Source organism: Pseudophryne corroboree, chromosome 4, assembly GCF_028390025.1.
Source record: "Pseudophryne corroboree isolate aPseCor3 chromosome 4, aPseCor3.hap2, whole genome shotgun sequence".
NCBI lineage: Eukaryota > Metazoa > Chordata > Amphibia > Anura > Myobatrachidae > Pseudophryne > Pseudophryne corroboree.
The window spans coordinates 830155791-830175407 of record NC_086447.1 but is presented as its reverse complement, the minus strand read 5'-3'; the positions used below and the strand labels follow the sequence as shown (position 1 = coordinate 830175407).

The 19617-nt window shown below is 45.5% G+C and overlaps 1 protein-coding gene across 1 annotated transcript in view; it reads left to right on the top strand.

Moving 5' to 3' along the window:
- LOC134910470 (serine palmitoyltransferase 3-like) overlaps positions 1 to 19617 on the top strand; it is a 312941-nt gene that overhangs the window by 177547 nt on the left and 115777 nt on the right. Inside the window, exons 3-4 of the mRNA XM_063918543.1 lie at positions 13242 to 13430; positions 17450 to 17604. Of these exons, the coding sequence (XP_063774613.1) occupies positions 13242 to 13430; positions 17450 to 17604 (344 nt within the window). The remainder of the gene's footprint in view (positions 1 to 13241; positions 13431 to 17449; positions 17605 to 19617) is intronic.

The following is a 19617-nucleotide window of genomic DNA, read 5'->3' as shown; positions in this document are numbered from 1 at the left end:
GGTGTAACCTCGCATCATCGTAGTTGACACTGGAGTCAGAATCCGTGTCGGTATCTGTGTCTGCTATTTGGGACAGGGGACGTTTTTGAGACCCTGAAGGGCCCTGTGACACATTTAAAGCCATGGATTGACTCCCTGTTTTTTCCCTGGACTCTGCTTTGTCCAACCTCTTATGCAATAAGGTCACATTTGAATTTAAAACATTCCACATGTCCAATCAGGTGTCGGCGTTGCCGACGGAGACACCACAATCATCTGCTCCACCTCCTCCTTAGATGAGCCTTCCGCTTCAGACATGCCGACACACTCGTACAGACACTTCCACACACACAGGGATATTTATCTGGAGATAGTCCCCCAATAAGGCCCTTAGGAGAGACACAGAGAGAGAGTATGCCAGCACACACCCAGCGCCAACTGACACTGGAAAACAAATTCCCAGAATATACAGCGCTTTTTTATATAATTATGTATAATACACTCCCTGCGCCTCACAAGTGCCCCCCCCCCCCTTTAAAGCCCTGTGTCGCCGTGTTCAGCAGGGGAGAGTCCGGGGAGCCAGCGTCTCTGCAGTGCTCTATGGAGAAAATGGCGCTGGTTAGTGCTGTGGGACCGAGCTCCGCCCCCTCCAGCGGCGGGCTTCGGTCCCGCTCAATTTTATAATACTGGCGGGGGATTTATATAACTACTGCCTCCGCAGCCTATAATACTCCTATGCCAGCCTTAGAGGTTTATATTGCTGCCCAGGGTGCCCACCCTGCGCCCTGCACCCATCTGTGCCTGCTAGTGTGTGTTGTGTGGGAGCAATGGCGCGCAGCGTTACCGCTGCGCGCTTACCTCCGGGAAGATCTGAAGTCTTCTGCCGCCTTAAAGTCTTCTTTTCTTCTTATACTCACCCGGCTTCTATCTTCCGGCTCTGCGAGGAGGACGGCGGCGCGGCTCTGGGACGAACAGCGAGGGGAGACCTGCGTTCCGACTTCCTCTGGAGCTAATGGTGTCCAGTAGCCTAAGAAGCAGAGCCTATCACTTAAGTAGGACTGCTTCTCTCTCCTCAGTCCCACGATGCAGGGAGCCTGTTGCCAGCAGTGCTCCCTGAAAATAAAAAACCTAACAAAATTATTTTTTCAGAGAAACTCAGGAGAGCTCCCTGTAATGCACCCAGTCTCCTCTGGGCACAGGATCTAACTGAGGTCTGGAGGAGGGGCATAGAGGGAGGAGCCAGTGCACACCCATTCTAAAGTTCTTTATAGTGCCCATGTCTCCTGCGGAGCCCGTCTATATACCCCATAGTCCTTACGGAGTCCCCAGCATCCTCTAGGACGTAAGAGAAATTAAATTAAGTAAATTGTGCTTACCTGTCAACCTTAGGTTCTGTAGTGTTATGAGGTGGTGATAGGGTTGTGCTTTTGTTTATCCACATATTTTATCATTGGCAGCCACCAGTACTGGTTTTGCCTATAACATTGACCATAACTAAATTGGTTTGGTCCTGGACCACCAACCTGTGGCACAATTTGGTTAGAGACAAAGGAAGAATTGTATCAAAATTTCTATAAAATGAAGAATTGGACAAGTGGAGCAGTTGCCCTCCATTGATGTTAAATAGCCTGTTTCCAAATATGCTGCAGGATCTTGCTGCCTCTGGCAGAAGCTGCAACTTCAATGCTGGTTCTTCCTGGATAATGCACAGCAAACTGAGGCTCTCCCTGCAACCTCTTTTGACCTCTTTCTCGTGTCTACACCTGGTTTCCAGTATGGTCATTGATTAGTTCAATTTGTTGGAAAAGGAATGTGGTATGGCACAGGCTTCAGCCTTCCTGTTCTGCAGGTAGGCTTCATGCTATATTCCAAGATGGCCACCAAGAACTTTACTGAGCATGAGCTGGTGAGCTGTATGAAACCCCACTCCACTCAAGCTGCGCTTCATTGCCAGTGTACATATAACAGTGAATATGGCTATACCTGCTATTTTTCAAAAAACTAACACCACTGGTTAAGTACCTGGGATGTTCATAGCTTGAGTTATCCGCTGGTGTGTGCATATATAACTCCTACACATACATACAGTAATTTCCAACAGGTTATAGGCCCAGACATGCAAGCTACTAGGAGTGAATACAGCACAGAATGTTTCCATTGCAGTTTGTCAGCTAGTCAGTACATATAAGCTGCTTAGAATATCATACCTCCCAACTTTTCAATTGTAATAAGAGGGACACACGCGAAAAGGGGCATGGCCTAAGAAAGGGGGCATGGCTTCGCGGGAGGACCCATGATCGCGAACCACGCCCCCGTTTCCATCACTGAGGGGGCATGCCCAGCGCTCTGTGAGCCGCTGGCATGTCCCCTGTCCCTCTAACTCCAGTGAATAGACACAGGAGGCCCCCAACTGCTCCCCCCCCCCCCCACCGCGGGACACTGCGGCCCGCGGGTGGGACAGCAGGACAGTCCCCAAAAAACGGGACTGTACCGCGAAAATCGGGACAGTTGGGAGGTATGGAATATGGAGTGAGGACAGCAAAGAGTCTTTCCAGCGCAGTGTGTCAGTACAGAGTCTGATTAGTGTGCAAAATCCGCATAATTATGTCTGTAAGAAGCATAAATACAGGAGCTACACTCATAATGGGGTTTATGAAGCTAAAGGGTGCAGAGAAATATAAAACCTTAAAGTTTACTATGGAAATGCAATTGAAAGATTGTGGAAGGTTACAATATATCCTGGTGCAAGTCCAAGCCCAGGTCATATAGAGGGCACTACTGACTTGTATCTGGAGCAACATGTCTACTCTATTATACATGGGAAGATGTCAGCAAAGACATGTTGACAGCACCACAGGCAGCATACCAAGATGGAAGTCTCATAAGGAAAATACAGTTAGGACATGAATTGAATAACACAAAATTGAGTTAATAAAGCAGTATGAGTGATTATATAAGCAAAATTATGCCTGTTTCTCAGCAACTAACATCACTTGGAGTGCAAGTACTGTGGATGACTAAAAAATTGCTACACCGATGCTGCAGAACTTGACTCCTGAGTTTGACTTCCTAGTTGTGGTGTTGGAAGCAAACACAGCTAAATTAAGCAGACACAATGGGGTAAGATTACTAAGGTGGGAGTTTTTTTTAGAACTGGTGATTGGTGATGTTGCCCAATTCAAATTCTACTTAACATTTATCTAGCTGCTTCTAGAAGTAGATTGGTTGCTATGGGCAATATCACCAGTTCTAAAAAAAACTCCCACTTTAGCAAATTTACCCCAATCAGAGCAAGAGTTACTACAGTTCCAAGAATGTGTACCCTGTAAGTCAAATGCTGAGACTACTGCATTGTACACAAAATGTAAATAAATCAGAGCTCAAGTTCTATAATTGTCACAAGATAGGTCACAAAGCAATTAACTGCAAGCAAAAAATGTGGATCATATGCAATGCAAGAAAGTAAAGACAAAGATGAGTCATGTGTCAGTGTTGCAGACAGCTACAGAAAAGATTGCTGGTCTACCGATTCGGGTGTAACAAGTTAATTTAGCTGCAATGAGGAGTGGTTCACACCGTTAACAAAACGTGACCCTGTCACAATCAAAGAGATTGGAAATCAAGCACTTTCAGCTATAAAATTTGGAACAATTAAAGCCCGCTTGAGAGTTGGAACAAGGACAAAAGTCACAGAGATCCAAGACTCGCCCTACGTACCAGAGATAAAGGTAAATCTTATAGCCATCAGTGTACTAAAATGGACAGGCCACACAGTTCACTTTGCTAAAGGAAAGTGTTTTCTGCAAAACAGAAAAGGGACCATCATAGCTACAGCCACGAGGTGTGAGCAATTGCACGATATTGATGCATAGCACTGTTATGCGATGACACCTGAGTCACAGTCGTATGGACTTTGGCATAGAAGATTTTGTCACCTTGAAACAGTGTTCAAATGCTACAGAATGGGATGGTCACAGGAATGTCAGTGACTAACACAGAGAGACCCGTACTTGAAAGCTGCATATTAGGGAAACAAAGTCATCAGCCATTTCCCAAGTCAGTAAGCAGAGCTACAAAACCAGATGTATCTGAACCAGAGGCTACTAGCGTGAAAGTTCAGTAACAGAAAAGGTCTTCTGCAAAATCAAATATCGGCAAGAGACATAAAAGGTATGATGAAGAATTTGCAAGTATTGCATCAAGGGAGCCTCAACACATCCAGGAGCCTCAGCACATCCAGGGAGCGAAAATAAAAAAAACAACTGGTGTGAGTCAAAGATACAGTGCATCCGGAAAGTATTCACAGCGCTTCACTTTTTCCACATTTTTGTTATGTTACAGCCTTATTCCAAAATGGAATAAATTCATTTTTTCCCTCAAAATTCTACACGCAATACCCCATAATGACAACGTGAAAAGTTTGTTTGAGATTTTTGCAAATTTCTTAAAAATAAAAAACTAAGAAATCACATGTACATAAGTATTCACAGCCTTTGCTCAATACTTTGTTGATGCACCTTTGGCAGCAATTACAGCCTCAAGTATTTTTGAATATGATGCCACAAGCTTGGCACAACTATCTTAGGGCAGTTTCGCCCATTCCTCTTTGCAGCACCTCTCAAGCTCCATCAGGTTGGATGAGAAGCGTCGGTGCACAGCCATTTTCAGATCTCTCCAGAGATGTTCAATTGGATTCAAGTCTGTATTCTGGCTGGGCCACTCAATGACATTCACAGAGTTGTCCTGAAGCCACTCCTTTGATATCTTGGCCATGTGCTTAGGGTAGTTGTCCTGCTGAAAGATGAACCGTCGCCCCAGTCTGAGGTCAAGAGCGCTCTGGAGTATGTTTTCATCCAGGATGTCTCTGTACATTGCAGCATTCATCTTTCCCTCTATCCTGACTAGTCTTCCAGTTCCTGCCACTGAAAAACATCCCCACAGCATGATGCTATCACCACTATGCTTCACTGTAGGGAATGTATTGGCATGGTGATGAGCGGTACCTGGTTTTCTCCAAACATGACGTGTGGCATTCACGCCAAAGAGTTCAATCTTTGTCTCATCAGACCAGAGAATTTTGTTTCTCATGATCTGAGAGTCCTTCAGGTGCATTTTGGCAAACTCCAGTTGTGTTGTTATGTGCTTTTTACTAAGGAGTGGCTTCCGTCTGGCACTCTACCATACAGGCCTGATTGGTGGATTGCTGCAGAGATAGTTGTCCTTCTGGAAGGTTCTCTCTCCACAGAGGAATGCTGTAGCTCTGACAGAGTGACCATCGGGTTCTTGGTCACCTCCCTGACTAGGGCCCTTCTCCCCTAATTGCTCAGTTTAGACGGCCGGGCCAGCTCTAGGAAGAGCCCTGGTGGTTCCAAACTTCTTCCATTTACGGATAATTTAGGCCATTGTGCTCATTGGGACCTTCAAAGCAGCAGATATTTTTCTGTACCCTTGCCAGATTTGTGCCTCGAGACAATACTGTCTCTGAGGTCTACAGACAATTCCTTTGAATTCATGCTTGGTATGTGCTTATACATGCACTGTCAAGTGTGGGCTCTTATATAGACAGGTGTGTGCCTTTCCAAATCATGTCAAATCAACTGAATTTACCACCGGTGGACTCCAATTAAGCTGGAGGAACATCTCAAGGATCATCAGTGGAAACAGGATGCACCTGAGCTCAATTTTGAGCTTCATGGCAAAGGCTGTGAATACTTATTACCAGTTAGGTGTCTCCTGAGATTGGCTCAGCGTGCCAGGGCCGGGTCATAACTATGTTTGGTGTTTACATTTCATCTGGTGTTGCCCACAGCGCTGGCTCAGCGGCCTTCTTAGTGTGTTCACTTAACTTTAGTGTGGCGCTCTCAGTCCCACCGCGTCCGTCACCGCCACGTCCGTGGTCTTGCTGTATGGAAGCTGAGTGTGGCGTCCTCTGTGTGCCGCGGCCGCCACCATCCCTGTGGCCGCTGTGCATGTGTGGGAGACCGTGGAGCCTTCTGCTGCTGCGGCCTCCGCCGCCATTGCTGTTTGGCACATGGTTCTTCAGGTCATCTTTCCCCTTCAAACTCTGTCATGGGCACAGCCATGTTGGATGAAATCACATGTCACTCTCCTCACCAATCTGCAGCGCTGCTGGTGCCTGTGTGTAATTGTCAGCCAATGCCTGCTTCCCAGCAGGTATAAATATCCTGTCCCAGCACCCAGGAAATTGTCAGTGCTTCAATTGTCTTCCCAGTGATTCCAGTCTTCAGCTTCACTAGAGACTCTCCTGTGATCATACTCTGCGGTGCAGCCTGACTCTCCTGTGATCATACTCTGCGGTGCAGCCTGACTCTCCTGTGATCATACTCTGCGGTGCAGCCTGACTCTCCTGTGATTATATTCTGCGGTGCAGCCTGAACTCTCCTGTGATTACACTCTGTGGTGCAGCCTGACTCTCTTGCTATTTGCACCCAGCGTTGGCAAAGTGTATGCTCCGGCTTCCAGCGGCTATTCTCCAGCGGTGCTTTGCTCTCACTATCTTCAAGAATCCCCTATTACAGTCAAGTGCTATCTCTGCGATCCCTAGCATCACTTAAATGCTTTACCTACGATCTCTAGCATCATAAAGCACTTTAAGCCAACTCCCTAGTTACTGGTCTCAAACCAGTAGGAACTCAGAGACTTTCTTTGACGGTTATTGTTTTGTTGCACCTTCTATGACTTTTATTATTTAATAAAAACCTTAAAGTCACCTCCAGTTGTCGTGATCACGCCTTCGGGCATGGGTACTGCAGCCCCTGTGCATGTCTAGGAGTCCCATCTCACCTCCTAAGTTCAGGTACCCATCAGCCCCTACAACTGAGGCTTCCCGCTACCAACACCAGCCCTCAGTTGTGACAGTAAGCACTGACCTAATGGATCCGGTGGGAGATCAAGTCCAAGAGACCAGGCCGATGCAAGAACTGGCAGCCTGTCTTGAACATCAGGAGGCTGCACAAGGCCATGTAATCCGATGTCTTCAGGACCTCTCCCGGCTGGATGAAATTCAAGCAACCCTCCGTGGGTCAGGGGCGTCCAGTGTGTCGATTGCGGTACCTACGGTGGTATCCCCACCCACCATACCCATTTCTGCTCCACGTCTCCACTTGCCGACACCTGCTAAATATGATGGATCTCCAAAAGCCTGCAGGGGTTTCTTAAACCAGTGCGAGATCCACTTTGAGTTGCAACCTGGCAGTTTTCCTACAGACCGCACTAAAGTTGCTTATATCATCTCCCTTCTCAAAGGCTCCGCCCTCGACTAGGCATCGCCCTTATGGGAAAGATCAGATACTCTGTTGTCATCCTATTCTGACTTCGTGGCAACATTTAGACGCATCTTTGATGAGCCAGGTCGAGTGTCATCAGCCTCTTCTGAAATCCTCCAGCTACGTCAGGGGACACGAACTGTCGGCCAGTATTTAGTTCAATTCCGGACTTTGGCATCTGAAGTTTCTTGGAATGAGGAAGCCCTCTATGCAGCTTTTTGGCAAGGCCTGTCTGAACGTATTAAAGATGAGCTCGCTACTAGAGACTCAAAATTGAATGAGCTCATATCGCTCTGCACTAAAGTTGACCTACGGTTCCGTGAAAGGGCTATAGAGCGAGGCAGGTCAACAGTTCCTAAGACTCCTTCTGCTCCTCCTCCTCGTCAGCCATCTCCGCCCAAAGATGAACCTATGCAGATAGGTCATTCACGATTGTCTCCAGCAGAGCGTAGAAGACGTCTATCTAATCGTCTTTGCCTGTATTGTGCTGCTCCTTGCCTTCCCACCTCATTAAAGCCTGTCCTGAGCGTCTGGGAAACTCCAAGTCCTAGCCTGCCAAGGAGAGGGTCGGCTAGGAGTGATGAATACCTCTCCATCTTCAAGTGACTGCAACCTCTCAGTTTCACTTCAGGTGGCTCAACGTACCAAGAATCTTGTTGCCTTGTTGGATTATGGAGCAGCCGGAAACTTTATAACTGAGAAGTTCGTTAAGCAGCGGTCTCTACCCACTGAGAGAATGTCATCTGCTATATCTTTAACTGCCATGGATGGTAGTAAGATTCCTGATGCGGTGATTACCTCCAAGACCCTACCTATTCGTCTGAAGGTAGGGGTTTTGCATACAGAACTGATTTCCTTCCTGGTAATCCCAAGGGCCACTCATCCTCCCATGGCTTCCCATGGCTTCGTTTGCATAATCCTCAAGTTGATTGGAAGACTATCCATATCCTGGCATGGGGTCCTTCTTGTTCTGAGACATGTCTACATAAAGTGCTTCCAGTTTGCAAATCTTCCTCTAAGTCTCCTGATGTTCCACCTTTTCCATATCAGGATTTCACCGATGTATTCAGCAAGTCCTCAGCCGATATTCTTCCTCCCCATAGGGAATGGAATTGCCCTGTCGATCTGATTCCAGGGAAAACTCCTCGTTGACGCACGTATCCATTGTCATTGCCTGAGACCCACTCCATGGAAGAGTAAATTAAGGAAAATCTGGCTAAAGGGTTTATCCGGCCTTCATCCCCTCCAGCTGGCGCAGGCTTCTTCTTCGTAAAGAAGAAAGATGGCGGCCTGCGGCCTTATATTGACTACCGGGGTTTGAATGACATCACAGTGAAATATCGGTACCCTCTGCCGCTTATCACAGAGCTATTTGACCGCGTCAGTGGAGCCACTATTTTTACAAAGTTAGATTTGAGGGGTGCGTATAATCTCATCCGAATCCGGAAGGGTGACGAGTGGAAGACCGCTTTTAACACCCGTGACGGACATTACGAGTACCTCGTCATGCCTTTCGAACGCAGCAATGCTCTAGCGGTATTCCAACACTTCGTGAATGAAATCTTCAGAGACATTCTCTATCGACATGTTGTGGTCTATCTCGATGATATCCTCATCTTTACGAATGATCTGGAGGAACATCGGTTCTGGGTGAAAGAGGTTCTGTCCCGTCTCCGTACCAATCATCTGTACTGCAAACTGGAAAAATGCATCTTTGAAGTCAAATCCATCCCATTCCTGGGGTACATTGTGTCCGGCTCTGATCTGGAGAAGGATCCAGAAAAACTTAAAGCTATTCAAGATTGCCCGATTCCTGTAACCCTCAAGGGCATCCAGAGACTTCTAGGTTTCGCCAACTATTACAGGAAATTTATTAGAGACTTCTCCACTATTGCAGCACCAGTTACTGCGCTTACAAAAGTGCTAACCCTTTCAAGTGGTCAGAGGAAGCCATTCAAGCCTTCCATCAGTTGAAACAAAGGTTTGTCTCTGCTCCAGTATTAAAACAGCCAGATACTAGCTCACCCTTTACCCTTGAGGTAGATGCCTCTTCTGTCGGAGTGGGTGCAGTCCTGTCTCAAACAACCAATGATTGTCATCTACATCCCTGTGTTTTTTTCACTCTGAAGTTTTCTCCTGCCGAGCGTAACTATGCCATTGATGATCAAGAACTTTTGGCTATCAAACTTGCGCTGCAGGAGTGGAGATATTTGTTAGAAGGCGCTTCTCATACCATCACCATTCTGACGGATCACAAAAATATTTTGTATTTAAAAGGCGCTCAATGTCTCAACCCTCGTCAAGCCAGGTGGGCACTCTTTTTCTCCAGATTTGACTTCAAACTTCAGTTTTGTCCTGGGTCACAGAATCGTAAGGCTGATGCCCTTTCCCGCTCTTGGGAGCAAGAAAATGAGTCTGAGTCTACTGACAAGCATATTATTGATCCAGTGGTGTTCTCCGCAGTGAGGACGGACTCTATGCCCCCGTCGGGGAAAAGTTTCGTAAAGCCGGCTCTCAGAAGAAAGCTCTTGCATTGGGCACATTCCTCACGCTTCGCCGGACACGCAGGCATTCAGAAGACCTTAGAATTTGTTTCCAGATCATACTGGTGGCCAACCCTGAAGAAGGACATTACTGAGTTTGTTGCGTCATGCCCAAAATGTGCTCAACACAAAGTGCCTCGCCAGTCACCCGTTGGGCAACTGGTTCCGTTATCTGTTCCTCATCATCCGTGGACTTATTTATCTATGGATTTCGTCACGGATCTCCCTATGTGTAATAAATTCAACACCATCTGGGTGGTAGTTGACCGGTTCACCAAGATGGCTCATTTCATTCCTCTCACCGGTCTTCCGTCAGCTTCCAAGTTGGCACAAGTCTTCATTCAAGAGATCTTCAAATTACACGGTCTCCCTGAGGAGATAATTTCCGACAGAGGTGTTCAGTTTGTAGCCAAGTTCTGGCGAACTCTTTGCCAGGCTCTCCAAGTCAAGTTGAAATTCTCTACAGCCTATCACCCTCAAACCAATGGGCAAACTGAGAGGGTGAATCAGGACTTGGAGGCCTTCCTCCGTATCTATGTATCCTCATCTGAAGATGATTGGGTTCAACTCCTCCCATGGGCTGAATTTTGCCACAACAATCAGTACCATTCTTCATCTTCCTCCACACCATTCTTCACCAACTATGGGTTTCACCCAAAAGTTCCAGAGTTCCAACCACTTCCAGCAACATTGGTGCCTGCAGCTGATATCATGCTTCGGCAGTTTTTAAATAACTGGAAGAATGTTCGAGCAGCTCTTTTGAAAGCATCCTCCAGGTAGAAGCGATTTGCTGATAAAAAGCGTAGGGGCAATTCCTGCCCTTAAGATTGGTGATCGTGTTTGGCTGTCTACAAAGAATCTAAGATTGAGGGTCCCAAGCATGAAGTTCGCTCCCCGCTATATCGGACCTTTCCTGATTGAACAAGTCATCAACCCAGTGGCTTACAAGCTCCAGCTACCTCCATTTCTGAAAGTTCCTAAGACATTCCATGTTTCACTCCTTAAACCAGTAATTCTGAATCGCTTTCATTCAGCGCTTCCCTCTGCTCCCAAAGTTCAGACTCAACGTGGTGTTGAGTATTAGGTCGCCAAGATCCTGGACTCATGTCTCAGATATGGTAATCTTCAATATCTGATTGATTGGACGAATGCATCATATGTCCATGCTCCTAAATTGGTCCGGAATTTCCATACCAGATTTCCTCGGAAACCTAAGAAGTGTCCTGGGGCCACTACTAAAGGGGGGGGGGGGGGTGCTGACACGATCCTGGTAACTGGACTCCATTTTCTACTGGTTAGGTGTCTCCTGAGATTGGTTCAGCATGCCAGGGTCAGGTCATAACTATGTTTGGTGTTACATTTCATCTGGTGTTGCCCGCAGCGCTGGCTCAGCGGCCTTCTTAGTGTGTTCACTTAACTTTAGTGTGATGCTATCAGTCCCGCCGCGGCCGTCACCGCCACGTCCATGGTCTTGCCGCATGGAAGCTGAGTGTCGCGTCCTCTGTGTGCCACGGCCGCCGCCACCATCCCTGTGGCCGCTGTGCATGTGTGGGAGACCGTGGAGCCTTCTGCTGCTGCGGCCTCCGCCGCCATTGCTGCTTGGCACATGGTTCTTCAGGTCATCTTTCCCCTTCAAACTCTGTCATGGGCGCAGCCATGTTGGATGAAATCACATGTCACTCTCCTCACCAATCTGCAGCGCTGCTGGTGCCTGTGTGTAATTGTCAGCCAATGCCTGCTTCCCAGCAGGTATAAATATCCTGTCCCAGCACCCAGGAAATGGTCAGTACTTCAGTTGTCTTCCCAGTGATTCCAGTCTTCAGCTTCACTAGAGACTCTCCTGTGATCATACTCTGCTGTGCAGCCTGACTCTCCTGTGATCATACTCTGCGGTGCAGCCTGACTCTCCTGTGATCATACTCTGCGGTGCAGCCTGACTCTCCTGTGATTATACTCTGCGGTGCAGCCTGAACTCTCCTGTGATTACACTCTGTGGTGCAGCCTGACTCTCTTGCTATTTGCACCCTGCGTTGGCAGAGTGTATGCTCCGGCTTCCAGCGGCTATTCTCCAGCGGTGCTTTGCTCTCACTATCTTCAAGAATCCGCTATTACAGTCAAGTGCTATCTCTGCAATCCCTAGCATCACTTAAATGCTTTACCTACGATCTCTAGCATCATAAAGCACTTTAAGCCAACTCCCCAGTTACTGGTCTCAACCAGTAGGAACTCAGAGACTTTCTTTGACGGTTATTGTTTTGTTGCACCTTCTATGACTTATTATTTAATAAAAACCTTAAGTTGTCGTGGTTACGCCTTCGGGCATCGGTACTGCAGCCCCTGCGCATGTCTAGGATTCCCATCTCACCTCTTAAGTTCAGGTACCCGTTAGCCCCTACAACTGAGGCTTCCCGCTACCAACACCAGCCCTCAATTGTGACACTTATGTACATGTGATTTCTTAGTTTTTTTATTTTTAACAAATCTGCAAAAATCTCAAAATACCTTTTTTCACGTCATTATAGGATATTGTGTGTAGAATTTTGAGGGGAAAAATTAATTTATTCCATTTTGGAATAAGGCTGTAACATAACAAAATGTGGAAAAAGTTAAGTGGTGTGAATACTTTTCGGATGCACTGTAAGTAAAGGGACTTTGCACAATGTAAAGGTCACAAGTGAGAATGACATTCAGAATCATGAAAGTGACATAAGTCCTGAGTTCCTGAGTCAAGAAACTGTTTTAGCGGTCAATGCTATCAATGAGGTTACTCTTGCTGATGTGTCTATTAAGAAGAATGGATCCAAGTCAAGTGATATGTTCATTTTTTCTAATGTGTCTAACCCTGTTTGCTTTCAGGTCACAAGAAAGCTTTGTTTCGTGTTTGTATAACATGGAGAATCTTGTAGTAAGGAGGAGTGTTGAAGTGGCACAGATTCCATGTTGCTACTCCTCCAATGGAGGTTAATTCCCTGAATCAAAATGGTCACAGAGACTACTACTGAGCATATACACAGACATCTGAAGACTGTGTCGGTGTGTCACAGTGGAAAACAGTAGACTTACACTTAGCTCCAGTGAGACCCATGGTTACCTGCTGTTGTTTTAGAAGCTGTTCCAGCATCATGCACCACTACCCTGTACCTACATACACTCACCGGTTGGTGAGCTGTATGACATCCCACTCCACTCAAGCTCCACTCCATCTACCAGTGAGTACTGTTGTACCTGCTTTATCTTCAATAAAACCACTATGCTAGTTAGGTAACTGGTCTGTTCAGAGTTGTAAGGCATCTACTGGTGTGTACAGAAACTCTGCTACATCCTCAGTCCTGTACACACATTCTTCCAACAATATCTAGATATGTATGTTTTGCCCAATAACACAGTAGATTAGATGATTGATTACTTACACTGTATTGTTCTGTTTCTGCAGAATGGAGTAGCAAATGGCATTCTGTACAAGAGGGAGTTCAAGGAGTCCTTTGAAGAAGCTCCTTTGTACATTCCCATTCTCACCTACCTCGGTTATGGAATTCTGATCTTATTTGGTTATTTACGGGATTTCCTGAGAGCATGCAGGCTGGAAAAGTGCCACATGGCTGAGGAAAGAAAAGAGCAGAAAGTAAGGATATTTTATACCCAACTATGGGCCTACTTCTGAGTTGATCGCAGCAGCAATTGTGTTAGCAGTTGGGCAAAACCATGTGCACTGAAGGGGAGGCAGATATAACATGTGCAGAGAGAGATAGATTTGGGTGTGGTGAGTTCAATCTGCAATCTAAATTGCAGTGTAAAAATAAAGCAGCCAGTATTTACCCTGCACAGAAACAAAATAACCCACCCAAATCTAACTCTCTCTGCAAATGTTATATCTGCAACCCCCTGCAGTGCACATGGTTTTGCCCAACTGCTGCGATCAACTTGGAATTACCCCCAATGATTTTACAAATGTATGCATCCGAAAGCTAGGTAAACACTTATACATACATATTTCAGATGCGATTCATCTTAAATTGGCCAAACATCTAAAGATTATCTTTCCAACCATCCAACTCGTTGACTCGTTGTAATGAAATCTGGTAATCTACAGAAGAAAATGACAATCGACTGAATGCTGGGACATGCAAGAAGGCAGATGCTCAGACAAGTTGATTAAATCAAAAGAACTTAACCAGTTTGTCAAAACGACTGTTTTTGTCTGTTTTTCAGTGTTTGAAAGCAATGGTCCTTTGTCATTTGCTCTAATACTGTAGCAGATTTTCGAACCAGCCAGTCAACTACAGTAATTGGATGGTTGGAAAGATAATCTTTAGGTGAGTGGCCAGCTTTACATATCAGGTTCGAAATTTGATGTTGGTTCTGGACTAGAACTAGTGGGAAGAACCTGTACAAACTGGAGTGAATGAATCTAGGTGGTCTAATGACGCCTCTCCTCATTTAGTGCTATCAGCTAGATAGTACTGAGCAGGAAATAAAACAGACAAAATACTAGGATGAAGGACTAGCCCCAAATGGTAACGGAGTCTAGCCAAAACTTTGAACACAGATGCAAGATGAGTGCACACACTGCTGGTGATATATGTCAGCAACACACAGGTATGCACACAACTGGTGAGTGTAATAATGCCCACACTAGAAAGTATGTGCATACTGCAGGCTGTGGGTGGTACTGCATGCTGGTGTTGGATGTGCACTCTGCAGGCTATGGATGGTACTGCACACTGGTACTAGATGTGCACTCTGCGATTGATACTGCACACTGGTGAGAAGAGGAGGTAAAGATAAGGCAATCAGAAAAAGGAGAGAGCCTGGAACCTTAGGAAGGGATTTGCAGTAAAGAATGTAAAGGAAGAACCCACATTTGAAAAACAATTGACTCTCAAGAAAGGAGAAAAAAAAACTGGAATCTCACCAAAAAAGGTAAAGACAAGACCACCAGGAAAGGAGGGAAAGATTAAACCCTCAGAAAAAGAGCCCCGGAATAGATGATAAAGGCTGGACTTTCAGAAACGGAGGTACTGTAAAGACTGGACACTCAGGAAACACGTTAAAAACTGGACCCCAGGAAAGAAGATAAACACAGAAGAAGGGGTAAAGACTGAACAGTGGGATTCAGAGATGTATGTAAATGCGATGCTTATGCACATCTCCAGTTATTTTTTGATCTGCACATGTGCAGGATCAGCACCAAGCATGTGCAGATTTCAGGATGCGACAATATGGGGGTGTTGGGTAACATTTTTGAAAATGGTGCAGTGTACACCTCATTTTTTATGTGTGCTGAGGCCAATGTCTGTGTCTTCTAACACAGCGTCCCTGGCCCCTGAGGCTTGAATGTTCTGCCCATCCTGAGTAACCTGAGTGACTTATATTCAACAGGTGATCGGGTGCTGCATATTTGAATGCAGCAGAGAAACACAGAACTTATGTTCAACAGATGATCGGGTGCTGCATATTTGAATGCAGCAGAGAAACACAGAAGTGGTCAGGAGTGGAGGCGTCTTTTCACACAAGATGCCTCCTGCAGCATTTACATATTGTAAGCACAGTCTCTGCAACTGTCCTACTGTGTCCATCTCTGAATTAGGCCCATTTAGGAATGGAGGTAACCCCTGGACCCTCAGTCAAAGAGTTAAACACTGAACCCTAAGGAAAGGAGATAAAGAAATTATCTCCAGGAAAGGAGGTAGAGACCGTCAGCAAAAGAAGACAGGACACTCGGAAAAGAAGGTAAAGGCTTGTTGCTTAGGGGTCTTTGAACATGCTGGTAGGGGACATTGACTCTCCAATGGATTTCGATTTGAACCAGATGATTGTGTCAGTGATTCTTGTCAGTAGCCAGAGACCAGTGCAATGTACAGTAGCAATCATGAAACTTCCAAACACATACAGATATGGCCACGCTCATCTGACTGCATACGCACCCATGACCCACAGGATTGCTCCTACGAACGAATCACATGCAGACGCAGCTAGTCACAATTGCCAGGCATACACACGTGCAACTCATTTGCAGGTAAGATAAGCGTGGCCATATCTGTGAGAACTGATTAAGTTGTGAGTCCCTTGGCTGGAAAAGGTGTATCCGGTGCAAAACAAGAGCAGGTATGTGCTAGGAAAGTCTCTTATAGAACCAAAGCAGAATGGAATTGTAAGCCTATCAGACACAAGCAGAGTCAGATACATATGGTCACAGGCTTTGAGGGACAAAGAGAAGCAGTTGAACAGCTGAAACAGTAATCCAGGAATAGTAGTGTAAACATTGCACTTATTAGCCAGCTTGCTGGTGGAAATAGGGTGACAGGTGGTAAGATGTTAGTTGCATGGCTTGTCCTTGGTGATTGTAGGGCTGATGTAGAGTTGGAAGTAAAATGGGCAAACAATATTGACAGGAAACCAGCATGGCACATAGCATATTTGTGCACTTATGCAGAGCTATACAGATCTCAGAGTGCGTATACTACTGTATTGGCTGCATATGCACCTGGTTTACTACTAGTCATCATCAGCAATGTGTATTTGCACCTGCGCTATACTAAGTGCAAAAAGCTACACCTTGTAACGGGCACATGGTGACAGTCTGTACTTTACATATGTCCCAGCCATAGGTGTGCGTAGGGGGGGGTGCCTGGTTCGCACAGGCACCCCCTAATGTCCGGCACCCTGATCTCACATGCCTGATGCAGCGATCGCCAAGCATGCTGATCACTGTCCCCTCTGCGCTGCACCCTGTCAGGACTGCATTACTGACCGGACACCTGGGTTAATCAAGGGTGCCACTGCCACCGGCTTTCAGACTCCCGGCTCCACCTCCATGTACAAAACAAAACAGTGTGGCGTGATGTGATTACATCACCCACAACATGCCCACCTCTCTCCTTCTATGCTATGCCAACGCCAGCCACTGATGAGGATCAGCATGCAGCCAGCGTTCCTCTTAGGAAGACAAATTTAATACTGGCAGGCGGTCTGCAGCAGCATTGACACGTCACTCGTTTTTCCAGCAGCAGCAGTACTGGTCTGCGACTGTCAGTGTCAGTGAGTGACTGACTTGTAAGTAAGTTGCTGCAGCTTGCAGTGGAAAGAGAGGGGGAGCCAGACCAGGCTGAGGAGGAGCACTGTAATTGCAGTGAGTGCCATCAGGGGTGTTTGTTTGGTGCACACCACAACATCTGACAATGTATCTGCTTTATTAGGATTGGTACAAGGGTGGATATTTTATATTGCGTTGACCGTCAATAGATGGGGCTAGACATGCCCAAAAGGCGGTGCTAGACACACCCCTCCGACGGTGCACCCCCTAATAAAATGTGCTGCGCACGCCTATGGTCCCAGCCAATACCATTTTGGACCAACGAGTGGGAATAGTCCCTGTTGTTCGGCATGCTGACTGTCGGGATTGGGAGGGTGCGGGATGTAGGGGGAGGTTATGTGAACGTCGGTCTCCTGATCGCCGGTCACATAACTACATCCTGACCTGGACAATGGAACACTGTATTTTATTGCTACTTTTACAAAAACACAAGTTTTATATTTTTATAAATGTATGACAAACTGTGAAGTATAAAATGTATCTACAATATTCACCCTTTATCTTTATTTATTTGTTTATTTATTTATCTATTTCTTTATTTATTTAAGGACTTTGTGCCGCTCTACCAAGACTTTGAACATTTTTACAAGAGAAATATCTACATGAGGCTTCGTGATAGCTTTAACCGACCCATCTGCAGCGTGCCAGGACCCCAGTTTGACCTTATGGAGCGGGTGACTGATGACTACAACTGGACTTACAGGTGACCTGTTCCGCCATTATCACATGTATGTCTTTCTGAAGAGGTCTCATAAAGAGAGAGATGAGTATGCACTCTCAGCAGGACCATTCCAAGGGCAATGCAACCAGTGCAGACATCCAGGGTGACAAGGCCACTGGTCCCCGAAGGGCCTCTGACATCTGGATCTCTGCCGCCTACAACACTGTGCACATGTCATCATGATGTCACCACACTGTCAGCAGACAGGAGCCAAAGAAAAACAGTGTCTGATAGGAGACATGTAATAAGTACACCGTGGGGGGAGGGGGGGGGGGCAGTGCTGGGAATATGCTGCAGAGAACCAGGAAAATTCATTGAAAATTAAATGATATGAAAATAAATGACACTAAAGGTAAAATCCAATGGGCATCTTCGTTCTTGCAGTGGTTCAAGTAAAAAATATGCATTGTCTAATGAAAACAGATGGAATATCTCAGCTATATAATATAGCTGATATTCTAATAATTTCATTACTTTCAGATGGAGGAGTCAATATAAAGTCAGCCAATCAGGAACTGCAAGATCTAGCCCTCATAAAGGGAATATACTATAGGTGATAGCGTCCTCATCTAACTGTGTCTCAGTTATATTAACACAACCCTTATTGTCCTCGAGCAATGCTAGGCTGCTGGTGTCTGGCCCTGTTCTGTCTTTCCAAAGATAAGAAGACAGAAATCAAAGATATACAAAAATATACACATGGAAATATGTATATGCATTATGATGCAAATGCACAGTAGGGATATGTGTCAGTAGGGACATGTGTGCTTACTTCCATGATCCCCAGTGTGTTTAATAGATCCTTGGCGTCTGCGCATTGACCTAGCACACTGTTGCCTGACAATTTTAAAATTTAGGTACAACTAACAATAAGAAGAAAATATCAGTATATGTATCCTTGTAATGTGTCATATTAAGGGGCCTATTTACTAAGCCTTGGATGGAGACAAAGTCGATGGACATAAAGTCCCAGCCAATCGGCTCCTAACGGCCATGTCACAGGCTGGGTTTGAGAAATGACAGTTAGGAGCTGATTGTCTTTTGCTTTATCTCCATCCACTTTATCTCCGTCCAAGGCTTAGTAAATAGACCCCTTTGTCACTTACGCATTAGAGTGCTTGGGATTGGCATCAGCCTCCAAACAAAGCCACATTCGAGATAATTGTTAGGTATGGTTATTAATGATCAAAGTATCTAATATCTAATTATCATGTTTAAAGTTGCAACATATTTTGACACCACAAGATGGCGCATGTGTAGGCATACTTCTACTTTACATATATTTAAGTACAGTTGATGACAGAGAGAAATGTGCCTTATATGGTATTTAAATCTATCAACTATTGTTAGAGACAAAGAAAGATGTCAAATGTTTGTTAGCTGGTACTTGGGGATAGGAGTGCATGCTTTCAGAAAGCCATATTTCTATGCTATATGTCTGCTTGTCTTCTCTCGTTTGTACCAATGATTGATTGATTGATTGATTGATTGATTGATTGATTGATTGCAACTAAATACTTTGGGGTTGCTGTATCAAGTAAGGAACAGAGGGGCAGATTTATTAAGCTCGGTGAAGTGATAAATTGGAAGGTGATAAAGGACCAGCCAGTCAGCGCATGTCATTTTTCAAACCCAGCCTGTGACATGGTAGCTAGGATCTGATTGGCTGGTCCTTTATCACCTTTCACTTTATCACTTCACCGAGCTTAATAAATCTGCGCCACAGTGCAGAAGTTTCCCATAGCAACCAATCAGCTTTGAGGTAGCATTTTACAAGTACATCCTATAATGTGGAAGCTTATTGGTTGCTGTGGGCAACTTCTAAACTGGTCCACTTTACTCTTTTTTCACTGATTGATAGATCAATCCCTTTATTACGTCTAAGATACCTGAAGTATCTCGACTTATCCTGTGAATCCCATGAACTTGCTCTTTGCATATAACACATCCATTCTAAGGACATTTCTTAAGTACAGGCTAGCATATGCATTTCAT